This window comes from Heterocephalus glaber, unplaced genomic scaffold (assembly GCF_053883595.1).
Source record: "Heterocephalus glaber isolate CG9 unplaced genomic scaffold, H.glaber_assembly_v1.0 deba00001497, whole genome shotgun sequence".
Lineage (NCBI taxonomy): Eukaryota > Metazoa > Chordata > Mammalia > Rodentia > Bathyergidae > Heterocephalus > Heterocephalus glaber.
Window position 1 is genome coordinate 43,821,575 of NW_028258320.1, and position 24,796 is coordinate 43,846,370.

Here is a 24,796-nt window from a genome sequence, read left to right on the forward strand (position 1 = left end):
AGGTTGTGAGCAAATAGCACATGGCCCTCCTGCAGCAGTGTGAGGAATGTTAAGGAGACCCCAGAAGGGTCTACAGGGAAGAAAGATGTACCCTGGATAAAGACTGAGGGCAGCTTGGCCCCCAGGGCAGCATTTCCTGAAGGGGTTCCAAGTGTACTAGTTACATAGAATGATGTCACAGACATTGTAAAAGTGGAGCTCTGGAAAATACTAGGTTAAGCTTATGTAAATGGGTCCTTTCCGGAAGACTCTTCAGAGCCTGTAACAGTGTACCAGCATGCCGCATGCATCTCCAGGCAGAGAATGTGTGATATGCATCTGTGGCATTTCCCTAGCTTAGAAGACCACAAAACTGTTTTGTTTTGTTTTGGTTTTTCCCAAATACCAGTCTTCTGAAGATCATACCTTGGGAAATTCTATTCCAGGGTTTATCATAGATTTTTCAAAACTTGTTGAATGAGTTAATGAATGAATGAATGAATGGGTGGATGGTTAAGTAGATGAATGAGTGAATGAATGAATGAATGAATGAGTTGTAGGTAATAAAATAAGAGGCAGACTGGAAGGGTGTCAAGAAAAAGAGAAAGCATGTACAGTATTTCTAATTAAGGGAATCATTCTGAGCCTAGGAATCCCTGCCTTTGGTACTTCTCTCTAATGCACCCACCACCTTCTCTCCTTCATCCTTCTGCCACCAGCTGTAGACTAGTGAGTAAGATTTATTTATTTAGATATATCTTATTACCTATTCTTCCTTACTTTTTTAGGCATATCTATTCTTACAAACTCCCAAATGGACCTCAGTGAAATCAGTTGTTGAAGGGTATAGAGTTGATGATACCCTGAAGGTTTGAAATCTTCTGGGCAGAGGGTCCCTGGGTTCCCGGGTCTCCTGTGTGTTTGCATTAAGTATATGGCCTTCTTTGCTCTTCCATTTTACTTGGTTGTGTCCACATCCATGCTTTTTTTTCACTCTGATAAGGATAAGGAAGCAAATGGTACTCTACAAAGTGTAAAAGCTGGTCAGAGAATTATGTGCTACATTAATGCAACTTCTAAAAATGGAAAGCTAAGCTTTACCCCCACACACACACATAGGTGAGGTGAAGAGGGAGAACAGACAGACAGACATCAGGAAGGTCTCCCTAACAAATATAGTATGGAACTATTCAAGCAAAATATTTGACTAAGAAACCAACAAGGCTTTGAATGGCTCTCAAGTAAGTATTGCCTATCAGGGAATACCAACTTTGGTGTAAGCATGACTTTCATTGCTCTATTTCAGAACGCCAACCAGGTACCTCTATGGCCAATTGTAATGCCCTCCCTTCAAGTTCAGCTGGGATCAGCAAGGAACTGATCAATCTACAGCCCCTCATCCAGTTCCCAGAGGAAGTCGCCAGTATCCTAACAGAACAGGAGCAGAATATTTACCGAAGGGTCCTGCCAGTTGACTACCTTTGCTTCTTAACCCAGGACTTGAGCACCCCAGAATGCCAGAGGTCCCTGCCCTGCCTCAAAGCGTCCATCTCAGCATCAGTTCTCACCTCTCATAATGGAGAGCACAATGCCCTTGAAGACCTTGTGATGAGATTTAATGAGGTAAGGATCTACTCTTGGGTGTTTTTGTATTTGAAGTGCCACTTGTGATTTTTAGGCATATTTTTCTCTTAGCTTTATCTGTCACTGATGTCTCATATTCCTCTCTGTCTTGCCACTTCCATCTCGGTGGTTTTTCTTTCCAGGCAGTAAACTCAACAATACACTTTTTCCTTCATACTGTACCCACCTGCCCTTAAGCCTAATTGACCCTATCTTCCTTTCCTATCATTGCCAAGTACACCAGTCCTTCTCCTTTCTAATAATGGCACACAACCCTTAATCTCTCCTCTACCCATTCCCACTGGTGTTTTTAACACTGGTGTTTTGACACGATCCCTTGCCACATGTGTCTAGCCGACTCCCTGTCCCATTATCAGGACTCCTCACCAGAAAGTTAAAACCCAACACACCTGGAGTTCCATGCATGGAGAACCATGAAGCTATTCACTGAGGGACTTGGATCACCCCCTCCACTCTCTGTATCCTGTGGATCTCTTCAGCCCCAGAAAGTCACTTCAGAGTCTCTGAGACCCAGCCAGAAACCAGTTCTGAAGAGGACAAGTGTAGGTGGAGTCTGGGAACACTTAGGATGGAGCATGTTATGGGGTTTAGGAGTTGAACCTGCTGAAACTGCAGGTTCCTGTTCCCACCCCAAGCTGAATAAGCATCTCTGGGAGTCTGCATGAGAGCTTGCAAACTATACTGACCAAAAGTTATTTTTTAAAAAATGGTATTTTTGATTTTCCTTACTGATAAAAATGAACTGAAAATGAAAGTTCCCATAAATTGAGTGATTTTATTAGTGCATTTACTGTATTTTGTGAATTATTTTAAAGTTCTAAATCTACTCACACCCACATCTTTAGGACCCTATTCTTGTCCCTTTTTAAAAAATTTGAACTAAACTTAAAAGTGAATTGCCAGAACTTTTAAAAACTAATTTTAAATTAAACTTGGATTTCTTCCACTCACCTCTGTAACCTTGGGAATCAAAGATGAATCAATGATATGACTAGTTCAGAGCTAGTGATGATATGACCCACAGCTGGGTTGAGGCTTGCTTTGGACTATCTCTGAAAATAGTTTAGCTAAGCAACTTTGGAACATAAACAAGATTTCTGGGAAAACACTTAAACTACTTAAGAGAACAGTCTGTTTTCAAGTATTCTTAAACATGTATTTTTATACAAATTATAGGTATGCTAATTAAAAATCATTCTTAAACAGTCATTATAAGCAGATCCCAAATAAACTCCACTAGACAAACCTAAGATGGCTAAATTCTAGTTGCTTTGTATACCTTACGCTAGAAAAGCTACATTACATTTAAAAAGATTTATTACAGATTTTCACCTTTTTAAAATACTCTTGCTTCCAAATTAACACAGCTTTTTATCCTGAAAAGAAAGAGCAAGAAAAAGATTGCATCTATATAGTAGGTATGTTAGATCAGACATTTTCACATATTTAGTCTCATTTAATTCTTATGACTATTGGCATTATGCCTGTTTTGGAGATGAAGAAAGTGAAGCTTACACAACAAAATAAGAATGACAGCATTAGATTCTGACCCATAGAGTAAAATAAATATTCCTGAATCCACTAATATGAATAAATGTTAAATTAGTCAGCCAGTGTGGTGGAATAGCAGGAGGTACAGCTCTTAGTTATCGGAGAATTCCAATTAGCAAACGTAGGAAGAATGAGGAAAAAGAAAATAACCATTAGATTTCCTACAGTAATAATTGTTACAGGCAAAAAGCACAGATGAGTTCTAAAATAATTGGGTGAGAGTAAATATGATAAAAGACAGGATATTTGCATGATCTCAAAGAAACTGCACAACGTATTTATTAATTACCAAGGGAAAAATAGAATAGTGGCGGAAAACCAGTAGTAGACACAATCTCAACCAAGCAATCAAGGATGACAAGACCAGTAATAAGAGTATCAGTGTATATCCCCTGATATGTACAATGCCCTGAGAAGGGTATGACATCATCTTTATGGCATTCTTGTCTCAAATCTAATTATGAAACCAGTGTCAGGCAATTCCACATTTAGGGCCATTTTACTCTTCAGAAAGTGTCAAGGTCATGGAAGGTAAGAGAAAATCAAGGAGCTATCAAGACTAGAGGAGATAAGAAGACATGACTGCTAAGTGCAATATGGGATTCTATAGGATACTGAATACTGTCTAAAAAAAAAGAGACATTAAGGGAAAAACTGGTGAAACCCTAATAAGGCTTGCAAATTATGTTAGTTTCCTGGTTTTCATACTTACACTATGATTAACTTTAAGGAAAGCTGGAGGAAGGATATACTGAACTGGAACTCTGTGTACAGTTTTTGTAACTTTCTTGTAAATCAAAAATTACTTCAAAATCAAAAGTTTTAGAAGAAAGCAGTGAGCTCAGAGAGGTTGCATCACTTGTCTGTGGCCACACAGTAGCTGAGTGCATATCAGAATGCAAATCTGCCTGTCTTCAGAGTCTACTACTTCTCATCCAAATGCCTCTCTACTTGTTAAACTATCAAGTCAAGTTTATAATAAAACTGGAATTGCTGATTTAGAACTTAATATGTCTTGCCTCACCTATCTCTCTTCCTTCACTGTTTTCTTTTTCACTAAATTTCCCATGCATATCTTGTTTCTGTTCTTTCTGTTTCTATTTTTAATCCAGTTTCCTATTATTTAGACTTCTACCATCTCTCTCTCTCTTCATTCATTCATTCATTCAGTCGCACAAACGTATTTATTGTGCACCTACCACGCTTTTGCCATCTCTCTTTTTTTTCTCTCACTGGTGTGGTCAAGCATTTTTTTTTTTTAAGTCCCGGGGATCAAACTCAGGACCTTGCACTTGCAAGGAAGGTGCAGTACCACTGAGCTGGTCAAGCATATTTTTAAAAGTAAGACATTAGTAATATTTAATAGAACTTGACAGCATCATCAGCCTATGCTTTGGTTCTGTCAAAATTGGATACACAAAATAAATTCACTTTCATCAAAGGGAAGGAAAATGTATATTCCTTGGAATGCTGCAGGATCTTACAGAGAAGAGAGAGAACCTCAGCCCTGCAGCAGTGGTGCTAGTCCCTCAGGGGAGATGTGAGTGTGTATATTCATGCATCGGTCCTTGGCTCCCATGTATTCAGCACCTGTTAGGAGAGGACAATGCTTGCTATGCCCTGAGGAAAGTAATTACCAGTCTGCAGTGTCCAGAAGCAAGCAGGCATGTACACAGATAATTACCAAAAAAGACAGAAAGTACTGCAGTGAGAGTGATGTGGCCTGAGGCGTCGAGGTGGGGATCAGAGCTCCTTCTGCTCAGCAGAAATTGGAGTTTGGCGCTGGTCCTTGAGCAAGGAGAGGAATAGAAGGGGAAGATCATGGGAAAGGGGGCACAATGCAGCAAGACCACAACCAGTTTCCATCATGGCAAGACTCATGGCTTTGGGAAGTAACTTGTTCCTGATTACCAGGTGGTTGTGATCATGAGCTAGAAGTTTCCCACATTCTAATAAGTCTTTTACACAGTGACTTAACTGTGATGAGGGGAAAGGGATGAAAAGTCTCGATGCCTATGGGGCAATGTTGCATAATGTTTGTTCTTAGGAAAGTATGGATAAAATGCCTTCAAAGTACAACCATGAAATAGCTGGGAAGGTTTAGTTGGAAGGCAGGGCAAGAGATAAATCACTGATGGTTTTCACTATGGCTCTAAAGCAGTGTTTCTCTCCAGCCTTCTTCTCTTGCCTAACAAGACAGCAGTGCACACCAAGTAAGCTTCCTAACGGCGGTCTCCCTCTCTTCTTGAAAATACACACAAGCCCATGGGAGAGGGTGGTCCTTAAGCAGGTGGGAGTCAAGATCTGCACTGGGGTAGGCTTGCTCAGTTTGGGAAACAGGCTTTTCTGGACACTCTTAATCTGGACCCCTCTCTCTGGGCATATTCTTTTTCTAAAGTTCCCACAAGCCAGTATTCTCTCTTCCCTTTCTAGCTTCACTTTCCGCCCACCCACGAAGTCTCTTGCTTTGACAGTCTCAAATTACGTTTTTCTTTTTTCCCCTCCTTTTTCTTCTTCTATCCACCTTCTACCTCTATCTCATATTCCTTTGGGTCTTTTTAAAAATCTCTGTGATAATAAATTCCCAGCCACTTATCTTTTTTAAAAATAGGCATTTCTTTTCTCTACCTCTTCTTTACCAAAGAGATAGCCTGCAACTGAGAAGAGAGGCAGATAGAGACTGAAGTTCACCCTCACTTCCTTTGCTTCCTCTCCCCCTTTTTAAAGAAGCACCATGGGGAACTATGCAAGGAGAGAAGAGGATTCTGGGGTCAGAGTTCTGAGTCTGTAGTCTTCAAACCTCCTTGACAGATACAGTCTCTACCTGTGTCACGTTGTTCAGCCTGTGATGGTCCTTTGGGGTTGGAATTCTTCATTGTCTGCATCTGTGCCTGGCTCTCAAGATCTGTCATCAAAGTGACAGAAAAACAGACAGAGGTTTGGCTCTATAACCTATCACTGCCCACAACAGTGTCAGGCACTCTTCTGTGTGACAAGATTGTAAATATCTTTGGCCTGCGAGTCATTTTCAGCTTTAAGAGGCCATTAGATTAACTTTTTCCTGTGCCTTGAGAGGGTAGTTTTTGCTTGTTGAGTGGTTCTTGGCAACATCTGGGCTCTCTTTTGGACCGGCTGGTCCAAGGACAGGTCATGAGCCATAGACTGAAACCATAGTAAGATGGGACCCCAGAAGCTTCTGCATCTGGATCTGGGCCCTGGGTATCATCCCTCTACTCACCTTATCTGTGGTCAAGAGGAGCACTCAGCAACCTGCTCCCCTGAGCCAGACAGACTTGGGTAGCCCAAAGCAACATTTTGTTTTTGCATGTTCCTTCCATCTAGCAGATTCCAACAGTTGTCAGTTCACCAGTTTAAAGGCCACTCCATCTATGAAGAATGCCAAGGTGCAGCTTAACTCCTTGGGACAGAGCAGTAAAAATAAACTATCTCGCCAGAAAAAATGCCATTTGAGCTGGGTCCTTCCCCTCAGGATTCCATGTATACTTCCTAAGTGATGAGGATCATGTTGGCAGTTTTCACCATCTAGAAGTCAGCCTGGAAAGGCCATTTCTACACAGAAAGTGGAAAGCACAGCATGTGATGATAGTCTGGGAAGGGTCAGTGACCTTGTGGCCAAATACGTTCCTTTGGTTGAAATGCTTTGAAAAAAATATACATAGCTTTTGAAGTTCTATATTCAGCCATGTTAAGAAAAGTTTCCTAGCAAAGCTCCCCCCCCCTTTATAAAAGGAAACAGCCAAGCAAATAATTTATTCAGGGCTGCTGTGCAAACCTTCTTCCTCAAAGGGGAGCATTCATGGAATAAAGTACTGAAAAGCTTCTCAGGAGAAGAGAAAGCTTAGGTTACTTTGGAAATGCTAGTTTCTCTTTGACAAAAGAGCAATGTTGTACTGTTTCCTCAGACCATTTTATCTCACATGCATAGATTAACAGATATTTTACTCCAGAAATTTCTGGACGAAAAATACTGTCATGTTGGGTGCAGTGTGATGCATCTGTCATCCCAACTGTTCAGGAGGCTGAGGCAGGAGAATCACTTGAATCCAGAAATTAGAGGCCAGTCTAGACAACATAGTGAGATCCCATCTAAAAAAAAGAAAAGAAAAGAAAAAACCCAAAGGTACAGCAGGCAGTTATATCACAGAGGCTCAGCCAATGCCCCACAACATTCTAAGAGCAAGCTTATTGTGGGAGGCCCATCTACACTGGTGCTGACTGACAGCAAATTGTAGTTCATGGTTCTTGGCAATTAGCACCCTCCAGGACTCTTCTCATTCACAATAACACTCAGCAAACAGCAAGTGAGAAATAAGAAAAGCATGATAACAACACTTCATCATTCAGGGTGCAGCTCTGGAGTCAGGCTGCCTGGGTTCTAATCCATCATCTCAACTGTCTAATGTGAAGCCAACTACCAAAACCTTCACCTTTAAGTGAGGGCAATAATAGTACCTACCTCAGATGCTTTACATGAGTGATTAGAGAGATGACATGTGGAAGGACTTACCAGAGACCAAAGACACAGTAAGAACTGAATGTGAGTTACAAAAAAAAAATCTAATTGCATTTTCAAAATAACTAGTCATAACAAATTCTATTATAATTTTATTATGGTGACCACCAACCACTTAATAAGAAAATTGAGGCAGAGAGAGGCTAAGTAAATGATCTGTAGATTCATAGCTAGGATATGAATTCACATGTTTTGGCTTCAGAGCGTTCTTGGCCTGTCTCATTGTTACTGTTGACTTCAGATGAAAGCATTTTCTTTACAACAGGACTCAGCACCTGAATCCTGAATTCTTCATTATTTCAAGTTGTGGGTAATACTGTTGACTTCCTCTTTGACTTCAGACCATTTGGTCCCTTTCTGATATTGAAAATGTGACATCTGTATGGATTTGAGAGATGGGTCCTTGGAATGGAGAATACCTGTTGGAGGCCTCTTCTGTTTATCAAAAGCAAGCGTGTCCAGCCTCAGCCACGTAAGATCATAAGCATTAACATTATACTGTGATTTTTTAGCAGTATTTTTATGCCCAGTTGCACAGTGCTTGAGCTAGACTGCACAGGTGACAATGAAACTATTGTGTAGGAGAGGGCACAGTGCAGTGCTATCTCAGCCTCCTGCAGTCATCACAGTTAGATCTATTTATTTAATGTTATAATAAAAATATTTAAAAGTAAGGGAAGTTTTGTTACCTACATGCATTAACTCTATTATATATTTTATATATGGCCCCAAACAATTCCTCTTTACTAGTGTGGCCCAGGAAAGCCAAAATGTTGGACATGTGTGGTCTAAGGTAAGCATCAACTTTAACACTCACATCTGGTGACTGGTAGAAATAAAAATGGATCCAGTGGAAAGTGGCAAATGGATAAAAATTTTGACATATGTGAGCATTATTATTACTGTCATCACTATTCTTATCAGAAATAGTAAGCATGACTCAGAAAAAGAGCACAGCTACTCCTCGGGGCCCATTAGATCACTTGAATGAACCTGAATAAATGTGAAAAGCCAGGTGAGCTTTAGTAAGGGACTGAGATTTTGAACCTCTCTTCAGGGCTGCATTAGCTGACCGTATTAGGATGTTTAATTCAACTCTGAAAAACCACTCTCTCAGGTATCTTTACTGAGGTGCAAGAGCCAAGGAGGAATGTATTTATGTTTTGTCAGGGGTCTGCATTTACCCAAAAGGTTTAAACATTCATAAATCCAGCTGCATTCTCAGTGCCTCCCCTTGGCTTTTTTCTCATACCAACTTCTATCCTAAATGCCGTTTTGTGCACATTTAGGGGTACAGCACAGAACAAGACAGCCAAAGCCTCTTCCCTCACAGAGCTTGTATTCTAGCAATGTCTAAAAGGTATATCTAATAAGTAGAATATTGCCTTCTCTCTCCATTGTTCCCATTCCAGCCAGCATCTCCAGTATCTTTCCCATTCACCCAGTGCAGCTTAACTGCTTCAGTATCTACTCATGTGAAATACAGAGAGTGCTCCCAGGAGTCAGCCTTTTTTTTTTTAGATAGGGTCTTACTATGTAGTCCAGGCTGAACTTGAACTCACTAAGCTGCTCCAGCTGACCTCACACAAATGATCCTCCAGCCTACACTTCCCAAGTGCTGAGATTATAGGTTTGCATCACTGTGTCTGATAGGAGTCATCCTTGATTTCCTCTTCCCACAAACCCCTGACATCTAAATCAGCAAGTTTCATTTGCTCTACCTAGGGACGGGGATTTAGCTCAGTGGTTCCACCGCTTGCCTCACAAGCACAAGGACCTGAGTTCGATCCCCAGTACCAAAAAAAAAGAAACCCCTTTCTCATTTGCTCTACCTAGAAAATACACCCTGAGTTGTATTTTACTTTCCATCACATTGGAGGAGCCACCACTGTATCATCCCCCACTGTACTTTCGTGCTGGTACACCCTATGACCCTTTCTCCACCCAGCAGCCATGAAAGTCACCCTCCTTGCTGAAAGTCCCCCTAGTGGCTCAACACCCTGTATGAGTTTGCGCCTACCTTCTTCTCCAACCCAACTTTCTACTGCCCACCCATCTCTTGGCTCTGTTATGGCCACACAGACCTTTGTGTTCCTGAGCTAATATCCTTTACATGGCTTCTGTACTCGCTGTCCCTGCTACCCAAGACATTATTCCCCTAATCATACCATAGCTGCTGTCTTCTGTTGATTTTATCTTAACTCAAAAGACAAGGAAGCCATGGACTTGGTTGGTTGGTTTGTGTATTTATTTGTTTTCCTATCTCCTTAGACTAGAAATTATTCTAACTTGTTAATGGCTACATCTCTGGTTATTTTCATAGTGTCAGCTATATAGGTGATGTCCAGTAAATAAGTAGTTAATGAATAAATAATGCTAATTGATATTAATTATTTATTCAAATAGGTGCTATTAGAAACCAAAGAAAAGCAAGATATGCTCCTTTGAGGAATTTACCATGTAGTACATGGCATACAAGACATACAGTAATGAATAAATGTACACATGAGGGTAAAAGAAATGCCAAGCACTAACAATTATGTGAGAGATCATGGTTAGAGAAGGGCCATGAGTTAGTGGGAAGGGGATGGTTCTAATGTTAAGTTCAGATGTGAGCCTAGGTTCTATTGCTTTTTCACAGTGGGACGCTTAGCAAGTAAGTGATCACAATGTTGTATTTCTCATCTATAAAATGGGGTAATTTTATCAACTCCATGTGGTTATTGGGATATTCAGTGTATATAAATCATGAAGCATATGATAGGATCTCAATAAATGGTAACAAGTGTGGTTTGTGCCAAATAAGAGACAAAGACTGTGCATGCCATGAAAGTTGGAGGGGTTGCATCAGCATATTCCCCTGGAGGATGCGTTAAGGCTCCAGAGCTTTGTAGGGTATGAAGACTTTTCCCAGAAAAACTATGAACTTTAACATCAATGAGTTTGGGAGGTAAGATCATGTGTTCACATCATCCATCAAATGTAGGAATACCTCCTTTGCAGTTTCTTACCTAGCTTTTGCTAAAATCTTTCAAAAACAGACTTTACTCCATTTCAACAAGCCAATTATGGTGAGGCTTTAAAAATTCTTCCCTAAGCCAAACTAAAATCAATCTCCTATGTTCAAGTCTGCTGAATTTTAATTTGGGGTTATTTAAGCCTATGAAAGTAATTTTTAATATTAATTCAGCTATGTATTAAATGAGCTATCACTCCTGATTATTTTCATATTTGGGTTTGATAAATATGTTTCATTTTATACTTATTCAAGTTGTTGGTAGGAATGTCAAACCAAATGGAAATTAATGGAAAACTTTATGATCTTGAAGCATTAATCCCCTCTTTGTGAAAAATTTTTAATCTAGATACGAGTTTCCTTAACTGTACAATCATACAACAAATATTTCTCAATTTATCTTTAGATATACTTATGAAACACCTTCTTACAACAAACAGTAAATATGCAAGTCAAATTATTCTATCAAAAGGAGACAAACTTGGTTTATTTGGCAATTAACTACTTGATGGTGTCAGAGTTTTCTTCATGCATTTATAGGCAACATTGGCAATGTCAACAATGATGAAGAAATTAACAGTACAGCTGCAGCTGCTTCTGTGCCTTGTGCTGGCATTGTGACAAACACTTTATGTTCTATAATCACATTTAGCTTTCACATAACCCTGAGAGCTTTACTTTACAAGTAAGGAAACATTCAGAAAGACTACATAATAAGGCTACATAATGAGAAGACACACAATATTATATAGCCAAAAAATGAGAAGCCAAGATGAAACTCAGGCTTTTGTTGACCCCAAAGCCCAACCTCTTTGTTATATTGCAATACAAATAATACTGCATCTAGTTGCAAAATAAATATCATGGAGAAATGGTGGCATGAAACACTCGTTTTTTGAGGGATTTTAGTGAGACCATGGCAGCAGCTCCCAGTGTGAGCTCTGTGGGATGTCAGTACGAGTTCTGGGGAGAAGCAGTGCCTGTGGTCTAGTGCATAAGCCACATGGTGGGTGAACAATGACTGGGAAGTCGTTTTGTCATAGTGGGACTTCTTATGTTATTTGTTATGTTAATGTATGTGAGTGCCCCAGAATGCAGCATTTCACAAAAATACTTGGGTACTGAGTGCCTGGGGGTCCCTAGGAGCCCTGTGGTAGGAAAGTCTGGGCCTTGAGTCCTCTCCTGTGGACCATAAAGTCTAGGTCCTTCCTCCTCTGCCACATAGGTTTGGCCACATGGATTTACAGGTGCAATCTTAATCCCATTGTTCAGGTTCCATAAGTCTTACTAGAGCACATGTTTCAACCCTTCTCATACACTTCGTACTTTAAAAGTATAAAGACACTAAAATTGTGTGTACACCATTACAGTAGAAAACATGCAGGTCCAGCAGCCCTAAACTTAAAAATGCAAGAAGTTTGTTGACATCTCCAGCCACCACACCCCTCTTACCCTTCTTTAGGTACCTACAGCCTCTGACATACCTCAGTTCTTTTAGAGATACAAGCACCTCAATTTTCATTACAGTTGTCCAGCAAGAAAGACACTGAATTCACCACCATTTCACAAATATATTAATCTGAACTCTGATCTTTCTCTAGTCTTGCAAAACATACTTTTCTTGGAACTACCAAAGATTAAAAAAAAATTAAGGAACAAAACCACATCTATGAAATATTTAAATTTCACAGCAACTGACATAACCCACCTGCCACTCCTCAGAATGAGGGCTCCAGGCTTCAGGTCAGTTAGGGATGAACAGTACCGAGGTGGTAAAATGATCAAATAAGTGTATGGCATAGGAATAGACAGAAGAGAGATGAGTGAGATCCAGCTTACTCAAAACTATTCTGGGCAGGATAGTGCATAATGGATGGAAGAGGGAGCCCAGGTACAAGAAAACACATAAGAAGAGAGATGCACTAAGTCACAGAAGGTGAGAGGGGTCTGGTTTAGGGTGATGATAAAGAATAAAAATGGGAAATGGCTTCCAGGTGTTTAGAAGAAAGAATTCCAGTGGGTTAGTGACTGATTTGAGTAGAAAGGCTGAAGGAGAGGGAAGAGTCAAGACTAACTTCAGGTTTTGCACACAAGGCATATGGAATAAATGGAAGCCTGTGTGACATCATTTGGACAGTTACAAGGACCATATAAGGTGGTCAAGAACATGTGTTTTCTTTCTGACATACAAGAGCCTGAATCCTGATACCCCTTGTATTATAAGTAGTGGATTTGACCAAAGTATTTCTCTCAGCCCATTTGCCCAGCTATGAAATGGGGCTAACAAGTAATTTCCTCATAAATTATTGTAAAGGTTTAGTGAGACAAGGAATTTCTAGCTTAGTATAGTGGCTGGCACATACTATGTCTTCAACAATGGTAGTTGCTTTACCCATCTATTTCTGTTTTTACTGTTATTGTTATCATCTTATGAGGAAGTATCTAGTTTGAGACACAAAGGTTTAATAGTGAGAGTAAAGTAAGATTTCTATACATGGAGGTATGAGGTATGAGCCTAGAGCAAGTGTACTAGATTGGGGCTACAGATATAATTGTAGAATCATCCTTATAGTATACAGATAAATGAACCAGGAGAATTAAGCTGTTTTCTAAGACATAAGTATGAAAGAGATCACAGGCATCAAAGATCAAACCTTGGAAACACTATCATGGTGGATCGTAAAAGGATCCAGTGAGGAAGCAAATGGCATCACAACAGGCTTGGACTGTGGGTGATGAAAATCCAGTGAAGAAGAATTTGCAAAATGAGTATCACATTATCTTGAGTCAAGGAAGTTGAGAGGTATGCTGGAAAACGGAGTGCAGAATGTTGTAACATTGCTCTCTTGTCCTCCAAACTGGGCACATCTGTAGTGCTGTATCTGGAACTGACATTTGCAGAAGGATTTCTTTTTTTTTTTTCTTTTTCTTTTTTTTTTTTAATTCTTTTATTGGTGCATTTTAGGTATACAACACAATTACATTTCTCATTGGGAATTGTACCTTTACATAATGCATCTTGCTTCTTATTTTTTCCCCATTCCTAGCCCTCCCTTCACCCCCTCCACCCTTCCCTATTTACAAAGACTTTATTTCCATTTTTTCCATTTCTCAGCATTTTTCCTTTCCCTTCTTTCCTTTCCCCTGCCCCTCCCACTACCCCTACCCCTTTGGACCTTTTCTTCCTATTTTAGATTATCGATTATTCATTCTAATCATTGGTATGTTTTAGGTATACAATATAATGACATTCATCATTGGAAATTTGCACCTTTACATAGTCTCTCTTGGTTCTTATTTTTCACCCTTGCCCAGCCTTCCCTTCAACCCCTCCATTCCTCTCTATTTACAAAGATTTTGTTCCTATTTTTCCATTTTCTCATATTAATCCCATCCCCTTCTATCCTTTCCCCTATCCCTCCCATTTCCTTCCCCTTTGCCCCTTTTCTTCCTATTTCACATTACCTATTATACATTTAGTCCTTATTTACACTTTCAGTTTCTCACACTAGAGAAACTATTCGGTATTTATACATGTGTGTCCTATTTATTTCACTTAAGAGTATGGCCTCAATGTGCATCCACTTAGCTATAAATGTCTGTAATTTCTCATTTTTTATGGCTGAGTAGTACTCCATTTTATTAAAAAACCACATTTTCTTTATCCTGTCTCCAGTTGATGGGCATTTGGGCTGTTTCCAAGTTTAAGCTATCACAAACTGTGCTGCTATGAACATGGGTGCACATATATCACTGTGGTATGGTTCTTTTAATTCTTTGGGGAAGATCCCCAGCAGTAGAATAGCGGGGTCAAATGGGACTTCCAGTTCTAGTTCTTTGAGGTATCTCCATACTGATTTCCACAGTGCTTGCACCAGTCTACACTCCCACCAGCAGTGGAGCATGGTTCCTCTTTCCCCACAGCCCCACCAGCATTTGTTATTGGTTGATTTCATGATAGCAGCCATTCTTTCTGGAGTGAAGTGGAATCTCAGCATTGTTTTCATTTGCATCTCTTCAATGACCAGTGATGTTGAACATCTTTTCATATATTTACTTGCTATTTCTACTTCTTTGTCTGAGAAATGTCTGTTCATTTTGATGCCCATTTTCGGATTGGGTCTTCAAATTTGGGAGGTCTGATCTTTTTAAGTTCTTTATAGATTCGAGATAGTAGACCTTTGTCTGAGGAAAAGCAGGTGAAGATTTTTTTCCGACATTGTGCACTGTCTCTTCACACTGCTGGTGGTTTCTCTTGCTGTGCAGAAGCCTTTTAATAAGAAGAGATCTCACTTGTTGATTGTTTGTGCTAGTTCATGGGCAACTGAGGTTTTGTTCATAAAATCTTTTCCTACACCAATGTCTTCAAGAGTTCTACCTAACCCCTGTTCCAACTGGTTCAGAGTTTCTATTTTATTATTTAGATCTTTAATGCATTTTGATTTTAGTTTAGTGCATGGCAGAGATACAGGTCTAGATATTCAATCTTTGGCAAGTTAAAACCTAATTTTTCCAGCACCATTTATTAAAGAGGCTATCTTTCCTCCAGTGAGGGTGTTTGGCTCCTTTGTCGAAGATGAGATGGCTGAGTGTGTCTGGCGTTGTTTCTGCATGTTCTAATCTGTTCCACTGGTCCTCAGGTCTGTTTCTTTGCCAGGACCATGCTGTTTTTATCACAATAGCTTTGTAGTATAATTGCAGGTTGGGGATTGTGATACCCCCTGCCATGTCTCTGTTGCCTAGAATTGCTTTTGCTATTCTGGGTCTCTTCTTGCTCCAAATGAATTTTTGAATTGTTTTCTCAAGGTCCATGGAGTATGTTGCTGGGATCTCAATTGGAATTGCATTAAATCTATATAGCAGTTTTGGAACTATGGCCATTTTCACTATATTAATCCTTCCTACCCAGGAGCAGGGGATGTCTGTCTATTTTCTGATATCATCTTCAATCTCTCTTTTCAGAGTGCCATAGTTTTCAGAGAAGAGGTCTTTGATTTCTTTTGTTAGGTTGATTCCTAGGAATTTCAGTTTCTTGGATGCTATTGTGAAAGGAATTATTTGCCCTATTTCTCTCTCAGTGAGTCTGTCATTGGTGTAGAGGAAAGCTATTGATTTTTGTGTGTTGACCTTGTAACCAGCTACTTGACTGAGTTTGGTTATTAAGTCTAGAAGACTTTTGGTGGAGTTCTTGGGGTCTTCTATATAGAGTATCATGTCATCTGCAAATAATGACAATTTGACTTCTTCATTTTCTATCTTTATCCCTTTTATTTCTTTCTCTTGTCTAATTGCCTTGGCTAATGTTTCCAGAACTATATTGAACAAGAGTGATGATAGTGGACATCCTTGTCTTGTTCCTGATTTTAGTGTGAAGGATTTCAGTTTTTGACCATTTAGTATGATATTGGCTATTGACTTTTCATAGATGGCTTTTATCAGTTTGAGGTAGAGACCATCTATTCCAATTTTTTGTAGGGTTTTTATCATAAATGCATGTTGGATTTTGTCAAATGCTTTTTCTGCATCTATGGAGATAATCATATGGTTTTTGTCCTTCGCTCCATTGATATAGTGTATTAAATTGATTGATTTTCATATATTGAACCATCCCTGCATCCCTGGGATGAATCCCACTTGATCAGGGTGTATGATCTTCTTGATGGTCTTCTGCATTCTATTTGCCAGTATCTTATTAAGGATTTTTGCATCTGTGTTCATTAGTGAGATTGGCCTATAGTTCTCCTTTTCGGTTGGGTCTTTCTCTGCTTTGGGGATCAAGGTGATGCTTGCTTCCAGGAATGAATTTGGGAGTATTGCTTCCCTTTCAATTTCATTGAAGAGTTTAAACAGGAGTGGCAGCAATTCCTCTCTAAATGTCTTGTAGAATTTAGCAGTGAAGCCATCAGGGCCCAGGATTTTCTTAGTTGATAAGATTTTAATTACATTTTCAATTTAATTAGTTGATATTGGGTTGTTCAGAATTTTTAGGTCTTCTTTGTTCAACTTTGGTAATTCATATGTATCTAGGAATCTGTCCATTTCTTCTGTTTTCCATCTCATTGGCGTATAGGTTCTGAAAGTAGGTATTGATGATCCTCTGGATTTCTGCTGGATCTGCTGTAATTTCACCCTTTTCATTCTTAATTGCATGGATTTGGGGCTTTTTCTTTCCTTTTTCTGATAAGGTTGGCTAAGGGTTTGTCAATTTTTTTGATTCTTTTGAAGAACCAACTCTTGGCTTCATTGATTTCTTGTATCGTTCTCTTAGTCTCCATTGCATTGATTTCTCCTCTGATCTTTATAATTTCCTTCCTTGTATGAGCTTTGGGGTTGTCCTGCTCTTCTTCTTCTAGAAGCTTGAGGTTCAGTATCAGGTTGTTTAATTGGGCTCGTTTTGTTTTCCTAATATGCATATTCACTGCTATGAATTTCCCTCGTAAGCCTGCTTTCATTGTGTCCCATAGATTCTGATATGTTGTATTGTCATTGTCATTTAATTGAAGGAACTGTCTGATTCTTCTTTAATTTCCTCTGTGACCCATTGGTTATTCAGAAGTGTGTTGTTCCATTTCCACGTGTTTATGAAATTTTTTGAGTTTCTTTTGCTATGGATCTCCAATTTCATCGCACTATGGTCTGATAATATACAGGGGATAACTTCAATTCCTTTGCACTTACTTAAACATGTTCTATGTGTGAGTATATGGTCTATTTTTGAGAATGACCCATGTGCAGCTGAGAAGAATGTGTATTCTGATTTTGTGGGGTGGAAGACTCTGTAAACATCTGTTAAGTTCATTTGTTCAAGAGTTCGATTGAGTTCTAGTATTTCATTACTTATTTTTTGCCTAGTTGATCTATCTATTTGTGACAGTGGGGTGTTGAGGTCCCCCACTACAATTGTATTAGTGTATATATGACTTTTCATGTCCGTTAGTATTTTTTTATATAGTTGGGCGCACTAGTGTTTGCTGCATAAATATTTATGAGTTTCATCTCTTCCTCTTGGATTCTTCCCTTTACAAGGATGTAGTGACCTTCTTTGTCTCTCTTAATCAGTGTTGGTTTGAAATCTACTTGATCTGCCAAGAGGATAGCTACTCCTGCTTTTTTTTCAGGTTCCCATCGCATGGGGTATTGTTTTCCACCCTTTAATTTTCAGTCTATGAGTTTCCTTTTGAATTAAGTGTGTTTCTTGTGTGCAGCATATTGTTGGATTTTGCTTCTTGACCCATTCTGCCAGTCTGTTTCTTTTGATTGGTGAATTGAGACCCTTAACGTTGATGGTTATAACTGAAATGTATTGACTTGTCATTGCCATGACTTTTTCTTTTTGTTGGGTTCTCCCCCTTTCCATTTAATTTCTTGTCATGCCAGATGGGTTCATTCTGCTTTGCATCCTGGGGTTGTGATCCTCAATGTCTGTTCCTAGGATATTATGTAAAATATTTTGGAGTGCTGGTTTGGTATTCATGAAGTTCCTAAGGTGCTCTTTTTCATGAAAGTATCTTATTTCTCGATCCATTTTGAAAGATAGTTTTGCAGGGTACATCAATCTGGGTTGGAGGCTGTTTTCTTTTAGGGCTTGGAATATGCCACTCCAAACTCTTCTTGCCTTGATAATTTGTGTTGACAAGTCTGCTGTGATTCTAATGGACTGTCCTTTGTATGTGATTTGTTTCTTTTGTCTAACTGCTTGTAGAACTTTGTTCTTCTGTTTAGTTTCTGGAATCTTAACAATTATATGCCTATGTGTAGATTTTTTTGATCAAGGCTATTTGGAGTCCTATATGCCTCACTTATCTGTATGTCAAGGTCTTTTCCCCTGCTTGTGAAGTTTTCTGCCATTACTTTTGTGAAGAGTTTTTTTTATGTCATCTGCACTCTCTCCTCTTTCTTCATTGACTCCAATCAGTCTTATGTTATTTTTCTTTGCATCATCTAGCAGGTGCTGGATTGATTTCTCATGTTCCCTTATAATTTTGAAGCAATTTTTCTTTTCCTGGTCATTAATTGCAATCTTGTCTTCTCTATCTGAAATTCTGTCCTCACATTGGCTCATTCTGCTGTGTAGACTTTCAATAGAGTTTTTCATCTCCTGGAAATCTATTTGCATCTGATTTATGGATTCCATTTGTTTCCTATGTTGGGATTCCATCATGTTCCTGAGCTCCTCTCTAGATTTATTAATCATGTCTTGCACTAGGAGCACAATTTCTCCTGTTATCTGAGAAATTATTTCTGATTTCATTCTTTCCATATCCTCTTTTGTTGCCAGTTCAGTGGGTCCAGGTGGTTGAGTATCAGAGTGTTCCATCTCATTTCCCTTTGAGGTTGCTGTAGGTGATCTGGAAGTCTGGTTTTGAGACTTATTTATGTGTTTTCTCATTTCCACTGGGGGTGTAGGGGCGTGCTGTTGGCGCCTGCGAGGATCATCTCCTCTGAGCTGGGAGAGGTGCGACAGGGGCCTGGAGCGGCAATAGGGATGGTGGCCCAGACGCCCCTTCCTCTGGGCCGGGAGCACTGGGACAGAATGCGGCCCAAAAGCCCTTTCCTCTGGGCTGGGGGCATTGGGAGGGATGGTGGTCAGGAAGCCCCTTCCTCTGGACCAGGAGCAGTAGAACAGTCGCTCAGAAGCCCCTACCTCTGGGCCGGGAGCGACGGGAGGGATGGTGGCCTGGAAGCCCCTTCCTCTTGGCTGGGAGTGGCAAGACAGAAGGCAGCCCAAAAGTGCTTTCCTCTGGGCTAGGAGCAGCGGGAGGGATGGTGGCTAGGAAGTCCCTTCCTGTGGACCAGGAGCAGTGGGACGGCGGCTCAGAAGCCCCTACCTCTGGGGTGGGAGCAGCGTGACTCAGTACTGTGGTCTGGTGCTCCGGTGTCCTCTGCGTCTTTGTAGTGTGGAACCAGGTGGCTGTACAGAGGAGCCTGCAGAAGGATTTCTACAGACTAGAGCAAAGGATACACATGGCATACAACAACAGTTTAAAAAAATTAAAACTTGAGCTTTTTTACCTATGTGGGTGACCACTAGGGTGGTCAGGATAGCTGTATTTGAGTATTTGAAAGCTTGTCTAAAAGATGAAGCTTAGTTCTTCTTTGTGACTTTTTCAAACAAAATGAGGTCTAGTCATTCCATGTTGGAACAGACTGAAGGTTCTCTATTCTTATACCTGGAGAAATTTTGCACAAGGCCTAGCTGGCTGGATGTAAAAGTAGGATGAAACTCCTGGTTTATGTTGTAAGTTTGACCTAGATCAACCCAAGCCCATTCTACCACTTGTTTTTATGCATCCTATGAGCTAAGGGTGATTTTTATACTATAAGTGTTTTTTTAATGAAAAGAAGCGTAATATTTTGTGAGAGGTGGAAATTATAGGAAACAAATTTGCTCATGAGTAAAATTTTACTGGAACACAGCAATGCTTATTTGTTCATGTGCTATGCCCACTTCAGTGGTAGGATGGAGGAGTTGCAACAAAGATCATTGGTTCACAAAGCCTAAAATATCTGTCATGTGGCTCTCTAATGACAAAGTTGGCCAACTACTGGCCAAGGTCATCCAGTAGGGTCTGTTTGTAACTGGAAGATTCTGTGAGGGACCAAATTTTCTGCCTGAGAGTTGTGCAGGATGCTAGAGAGAATCATCACACTGGGAGGTCATAGAGGCTGTGATGGAAAACTAGAGTTTAGAGGAAATATAGATAATGGCTTAAACAAAGCTTGTTTAGGAAAATAGAGCAAACAAAGGAGCAGACCTGGCCATCAGACCAGCATGGACAGAAAGGTATTTGGGGGAACAGGAAGACATAAGTATAGATTTGTGGCAGAGGAGAAACATAAAGTTTTTCCTGTGCTTGATGGATCCAATAGTATTCATAGTGTCTGCTTTATTTTACAGCCCAGTTAAATATATCTGTTGTCATATCTCTCAGCAAGAGGGGATTTTCTAAATGTTCTTGTTTATAAATGTGCAGAAGATTTTTGCAGAGAGTGTCATGATTTTGTTGGCCAAAGAAAGTGAGCACTTGCTGATTTTCTGGCAATCCTAACAGAAATACTGAAGTGTATTTATACTGTGGAGGCCAACGTGAATTTCAAAATGACAGTGCTTAGATACATAATCATGCAGCTTTCCTTTTCTGCCTCTACTGGGTTTAACAACTTTGTCAAATCCCTTCCTCTGAAATCTACTTCTGCAAGTCTGTTGAAACTAATGCTCTCTGCTGTCATATAAACAAAAGGTGGGCTTCCCTCCTGGGCCTCTCAATAGCTTGGTCACCAACTAATGCATGAGATAAGCAGACTAAATCCATGGAAAGTGTGGAATAAAATTGTCGTTTTTATAAGGCAAAGTTATTTTTTCTTGGATCTTACAGTGTGGTTTTATTAATGTCTTGTAACAGTTACAAAAACATTTACTTCACACTGTTTTAACACATACTGGTATTCAAGTAGAATTTAAACCAGATACAAGAACTTAGTAACTATTCTCACTCCAAACAAGTCAAGGTACCTGCTAAGCAGTCAGATGCAAGTAACTTTTTGTTATCTGTGCCAATGAGGAATCAAGTGTTCTGCTAATAAAAATCTACCCCAAACCAATATCCTACTTTGGCTTATAGTTTTACCATCCTTTTCCAGGGGAATTATGTGACAACAATTAACAAATAGCTATATTCATTCATTTGATTTTCACATTCATTCTTTGTCCCTGTGACAATACTAAGAGATAAGCTTCTGCTCTTTATTTTTGTAGTAATCTTTATGACAGACCAAGTAATGTCCAGGCCTTTTAGCCATATTCAGGGTTTGGTCCCCATTAATTACTTCATGGCCTTTTCGCATCTGTCAGCCTGCATGGTTCATTGTTGTAGACTGTGGGATGCAACAAAGACCGTCCAATCCTGGTATAGTACACAAAGTGACAGCATCAGACATGAGGGGTGGCTGTGAGATTTGAACTCAAATCTCAGGTCCACCACTTACTGCTTGTATGACCCCAAGCAAGTTTCTTAACTGTTATGTTCTTCAGTCTCCTCGTCTGAAAATGGGACTAGTAACTCCCACCTAATATATACGGATGTTGGCAAAAATTAGAGAATTTGGGGAATATGTTTACCAAGGCAATTGACCCAAGGTCTAGCACTTGATGAATAACTAATAAAGACGATAATAATTCTAGGAAACTAGTAGCTCTGGATTACTTGCATTTATTTAGACTAGATGAGGAAAATCTCCTTGTTTGCAGTATTATCACATTTTAAGATCACCATTTCAAAGCCATCAAGATGCTTGGGGAAATGGCCACATTCTGAACAGTTCAACACATCTATGTGGGCTCTTTCAATGTTTATCAAGATGCTGCATAGTGGTACTGATATTAGGATTGGTTCTACTCTCTGTGTCTGGCTCCACATATTATAGAAACTGTACCTAAGGTAAAGTTTTCTCAACTTTCTCAGCCTATGCCTTCTTTCAAGTGTTTAAAAGACAGACAGACATCATATTCATATTTAATGTAATTTGAAATTTCAAAATATAGTTGATAGCATAAATGAAAGCATTTATAATCCTGAATATATACTTTAAGAACATTACATATTCTCTCCTCCACCTACCTTGCCCCACCCTTGGCCAAGATGACCACCTTCTTCCCACGTTGAGAATTCCTTAGAGACAAAGGATGGTGAGCTGATCCGGATTCCAGATAGCCACTAATAGTGCTATTCTAGTTTTAGGAGTTTATTATTGAGGGACTAAGTGTCCACACTCTGAAAATCCAAGTACTCCTCCAAATGAAAAAGAAGCCCCCATGTAAAGGAACTCAGATGAGTGGCGAGGTGGGAGCAGTGGGTCTCAGAATGTCACCCTAAGAAAGGGGTCCTAATGACATGACAATGACTGATATTGTAGGAAGTTAACACTTCACACAGTGATTCCCTTTTTCTTGGGAATGTGAGACTATTAAAGAAAAATCTATTCTATTGGCTGAATTCCCTGAAAATTTTGAAAACATTTGTCTTGGAAGTCCTCTGAAAACAATATATACTCATCTGCTTGGGATAGTTTAGTGTGTAGGCTAGATAATGCTGAACTATGAGTATGAGATCCTGACTTAAGGGAATTTCTTTCATATCTATACTGCAAGTCAGAAAAGGCCAAGGAAACTTGTGACTGTAGTGTCAGTCTGAAATTTTCATTCTGATCTAAGCCACTGTATCATTAAAACAATCCTTTTGCCTCTCTGAGCATCAGTTTTTGCCCCAGAAAACAAAGAGATAGACCAGTTGTTCTCCAATACACCCTTAAAACCTGTGTTTTCAAGTCTGATCTCTCTGAGTTTGAACCCCAGCTGCTGCAATCATTTAGATGACTGACAAGCAAGTGACTTAAGTCTTTCTGTCCTTCCCTTCACCCAAATCAGAGTAATACTTTCCTTCTAGGTAGGGTTGTTGGGATCAATAAATGTCATTTATTGTTATTATAATCTTTTGAAGCTTAACGTCTAAGGTGAATTGTAAGTATAGTCATGTACTACACAAGATGTTTCAGTCAACAGTGGACTGTGTGTATGATGGTGGTCCCATAAGATTACAGTAGAGCTGAAAATTTTCTATCACCTAGTTATTTTTACTGTACCTTTTCTATTTTTAGACAGGTAAATACTTATCCTTGTAGTGTAATTACCTTAAGCATATTCTGTATAATATTGTATTACACAGGTTTGGAGCCTAGGAGCAATAGGCAATGCTATTTACCCTTGATGTTTAGTCGACTATACCATCTAGGTTGTCTACGTACACCCTGTGATTCTCACACAATGACAAAATCACCTAGCGGCACACTTCTCAGAATGTACCTCCCTTGTGAAGCAGTGCACAACTATAAATACTCCTGTAGTTTGGATGTGGTTTGGTTGTCCCCCAAGGGTTGATATGTTGAAATTTTATCCCTTTTATGAGGTATTAAGAAGGTGGAGGGCCAGGGATTTAGCTCAGTGGTTTCGACGCCTGCTGTGCAAACACAAGGACCCAAGTTCGATCCCCGGTACAAAAAAAAAAAAAATAGAAGGTGGAAACATCTCTATGGTGTTCCAAGATGGTCCATAAGGTTAGATAAGGTCATCAGGGTGGAACTCCTACAATTGAATGCTGGTGACTTTTGAAGAAGTGGGATAGAGATGCATATACACATGCCTCCTCCCTGCCTCTTGCCAGTTGATGTACTGGCACCACTTCAGGACTCTCCTGGCAAGAAAGCCATCACTAGAGGTGGCCTTTTGACCTTACACTTCCCAAACTGTAAGCTAAAATAAACCTCTTTTTGTATTGTGTTACTATCAATATTAATCAGACTAATACAACCACTGAATTCAGAATATCTTATATACACTACCCCCTTGCTATACTCCTTTGCTCTGGGCTCAGGGACTTGCATTCTATGGAATGGGAGCTACAATGAGTGTTTTGCTAGTCTCATCATCTTTTTGAGATAACTGCCATCTTGTCAGCCTGGTTGTCACAGCCACACAGTGCACCCAGGAAGAAATAGCTGCGCTCCCAAGAGCAAGAGGAACCCTGTCTGTTGGAGGGGAGGATCTCTAGCCAGACTTTCACATGGGGGGGTGGGGCTCCACTGACGCACAGTGAGGTGGGCCTTCCCATCCCAGAATGCTTGGGCCCCACCTCTGTGGTGCTCCATTTCTAGCACACTTATTTTGTTTGTTTGTTTTCAGCTTGATCTTTATAACAGCTTTATTGAGATTATTCACTTATTGTAGAAATACAAACATTTAAAGTATACAATTCAGTTATTTTTCATATATTCATGGAGTTGTATAATCCTCACCACAATCAATTTTAGAATATGTTCACCACCCCAAAAAGAAACCCCATTTCTCTTAGCACCATTCCTTATTCCTCCCTGAAAAACACTTGTCTCATTTCTGCCCTTACAGACAATTCACATAAATAGACTCATAAAATGTGTATCCTTTTGTGTCTGGCTTCTTTCACTTAACAAAGTGAAAGTTCATCCATGTTATAGCAGTCATACATTTGTTTTATGGCTTG

At 39.7% G+C, this 24,796-nt stretch overlaps 1 protein-coding gene across 1 annotated transcript in view; it reads left to right on the top strand.

Annotated features, from left to right (window-relative positions):
* Plce1 (phospholipase C epsilon 1) overlaps nucleotides 1-24,796 on the top strand; it is a 376,383-nt gene that overhangs the window by 216,915 nt on the left and 134,672 nt on the right. The window contains 1 exon segment of the mRNA XM_087184946.1: nucleotides 1,286-1,602. Coding sequence (XP_087041072.1) covers nucleotides 1,286-1,602 — 317 coding nt within the window.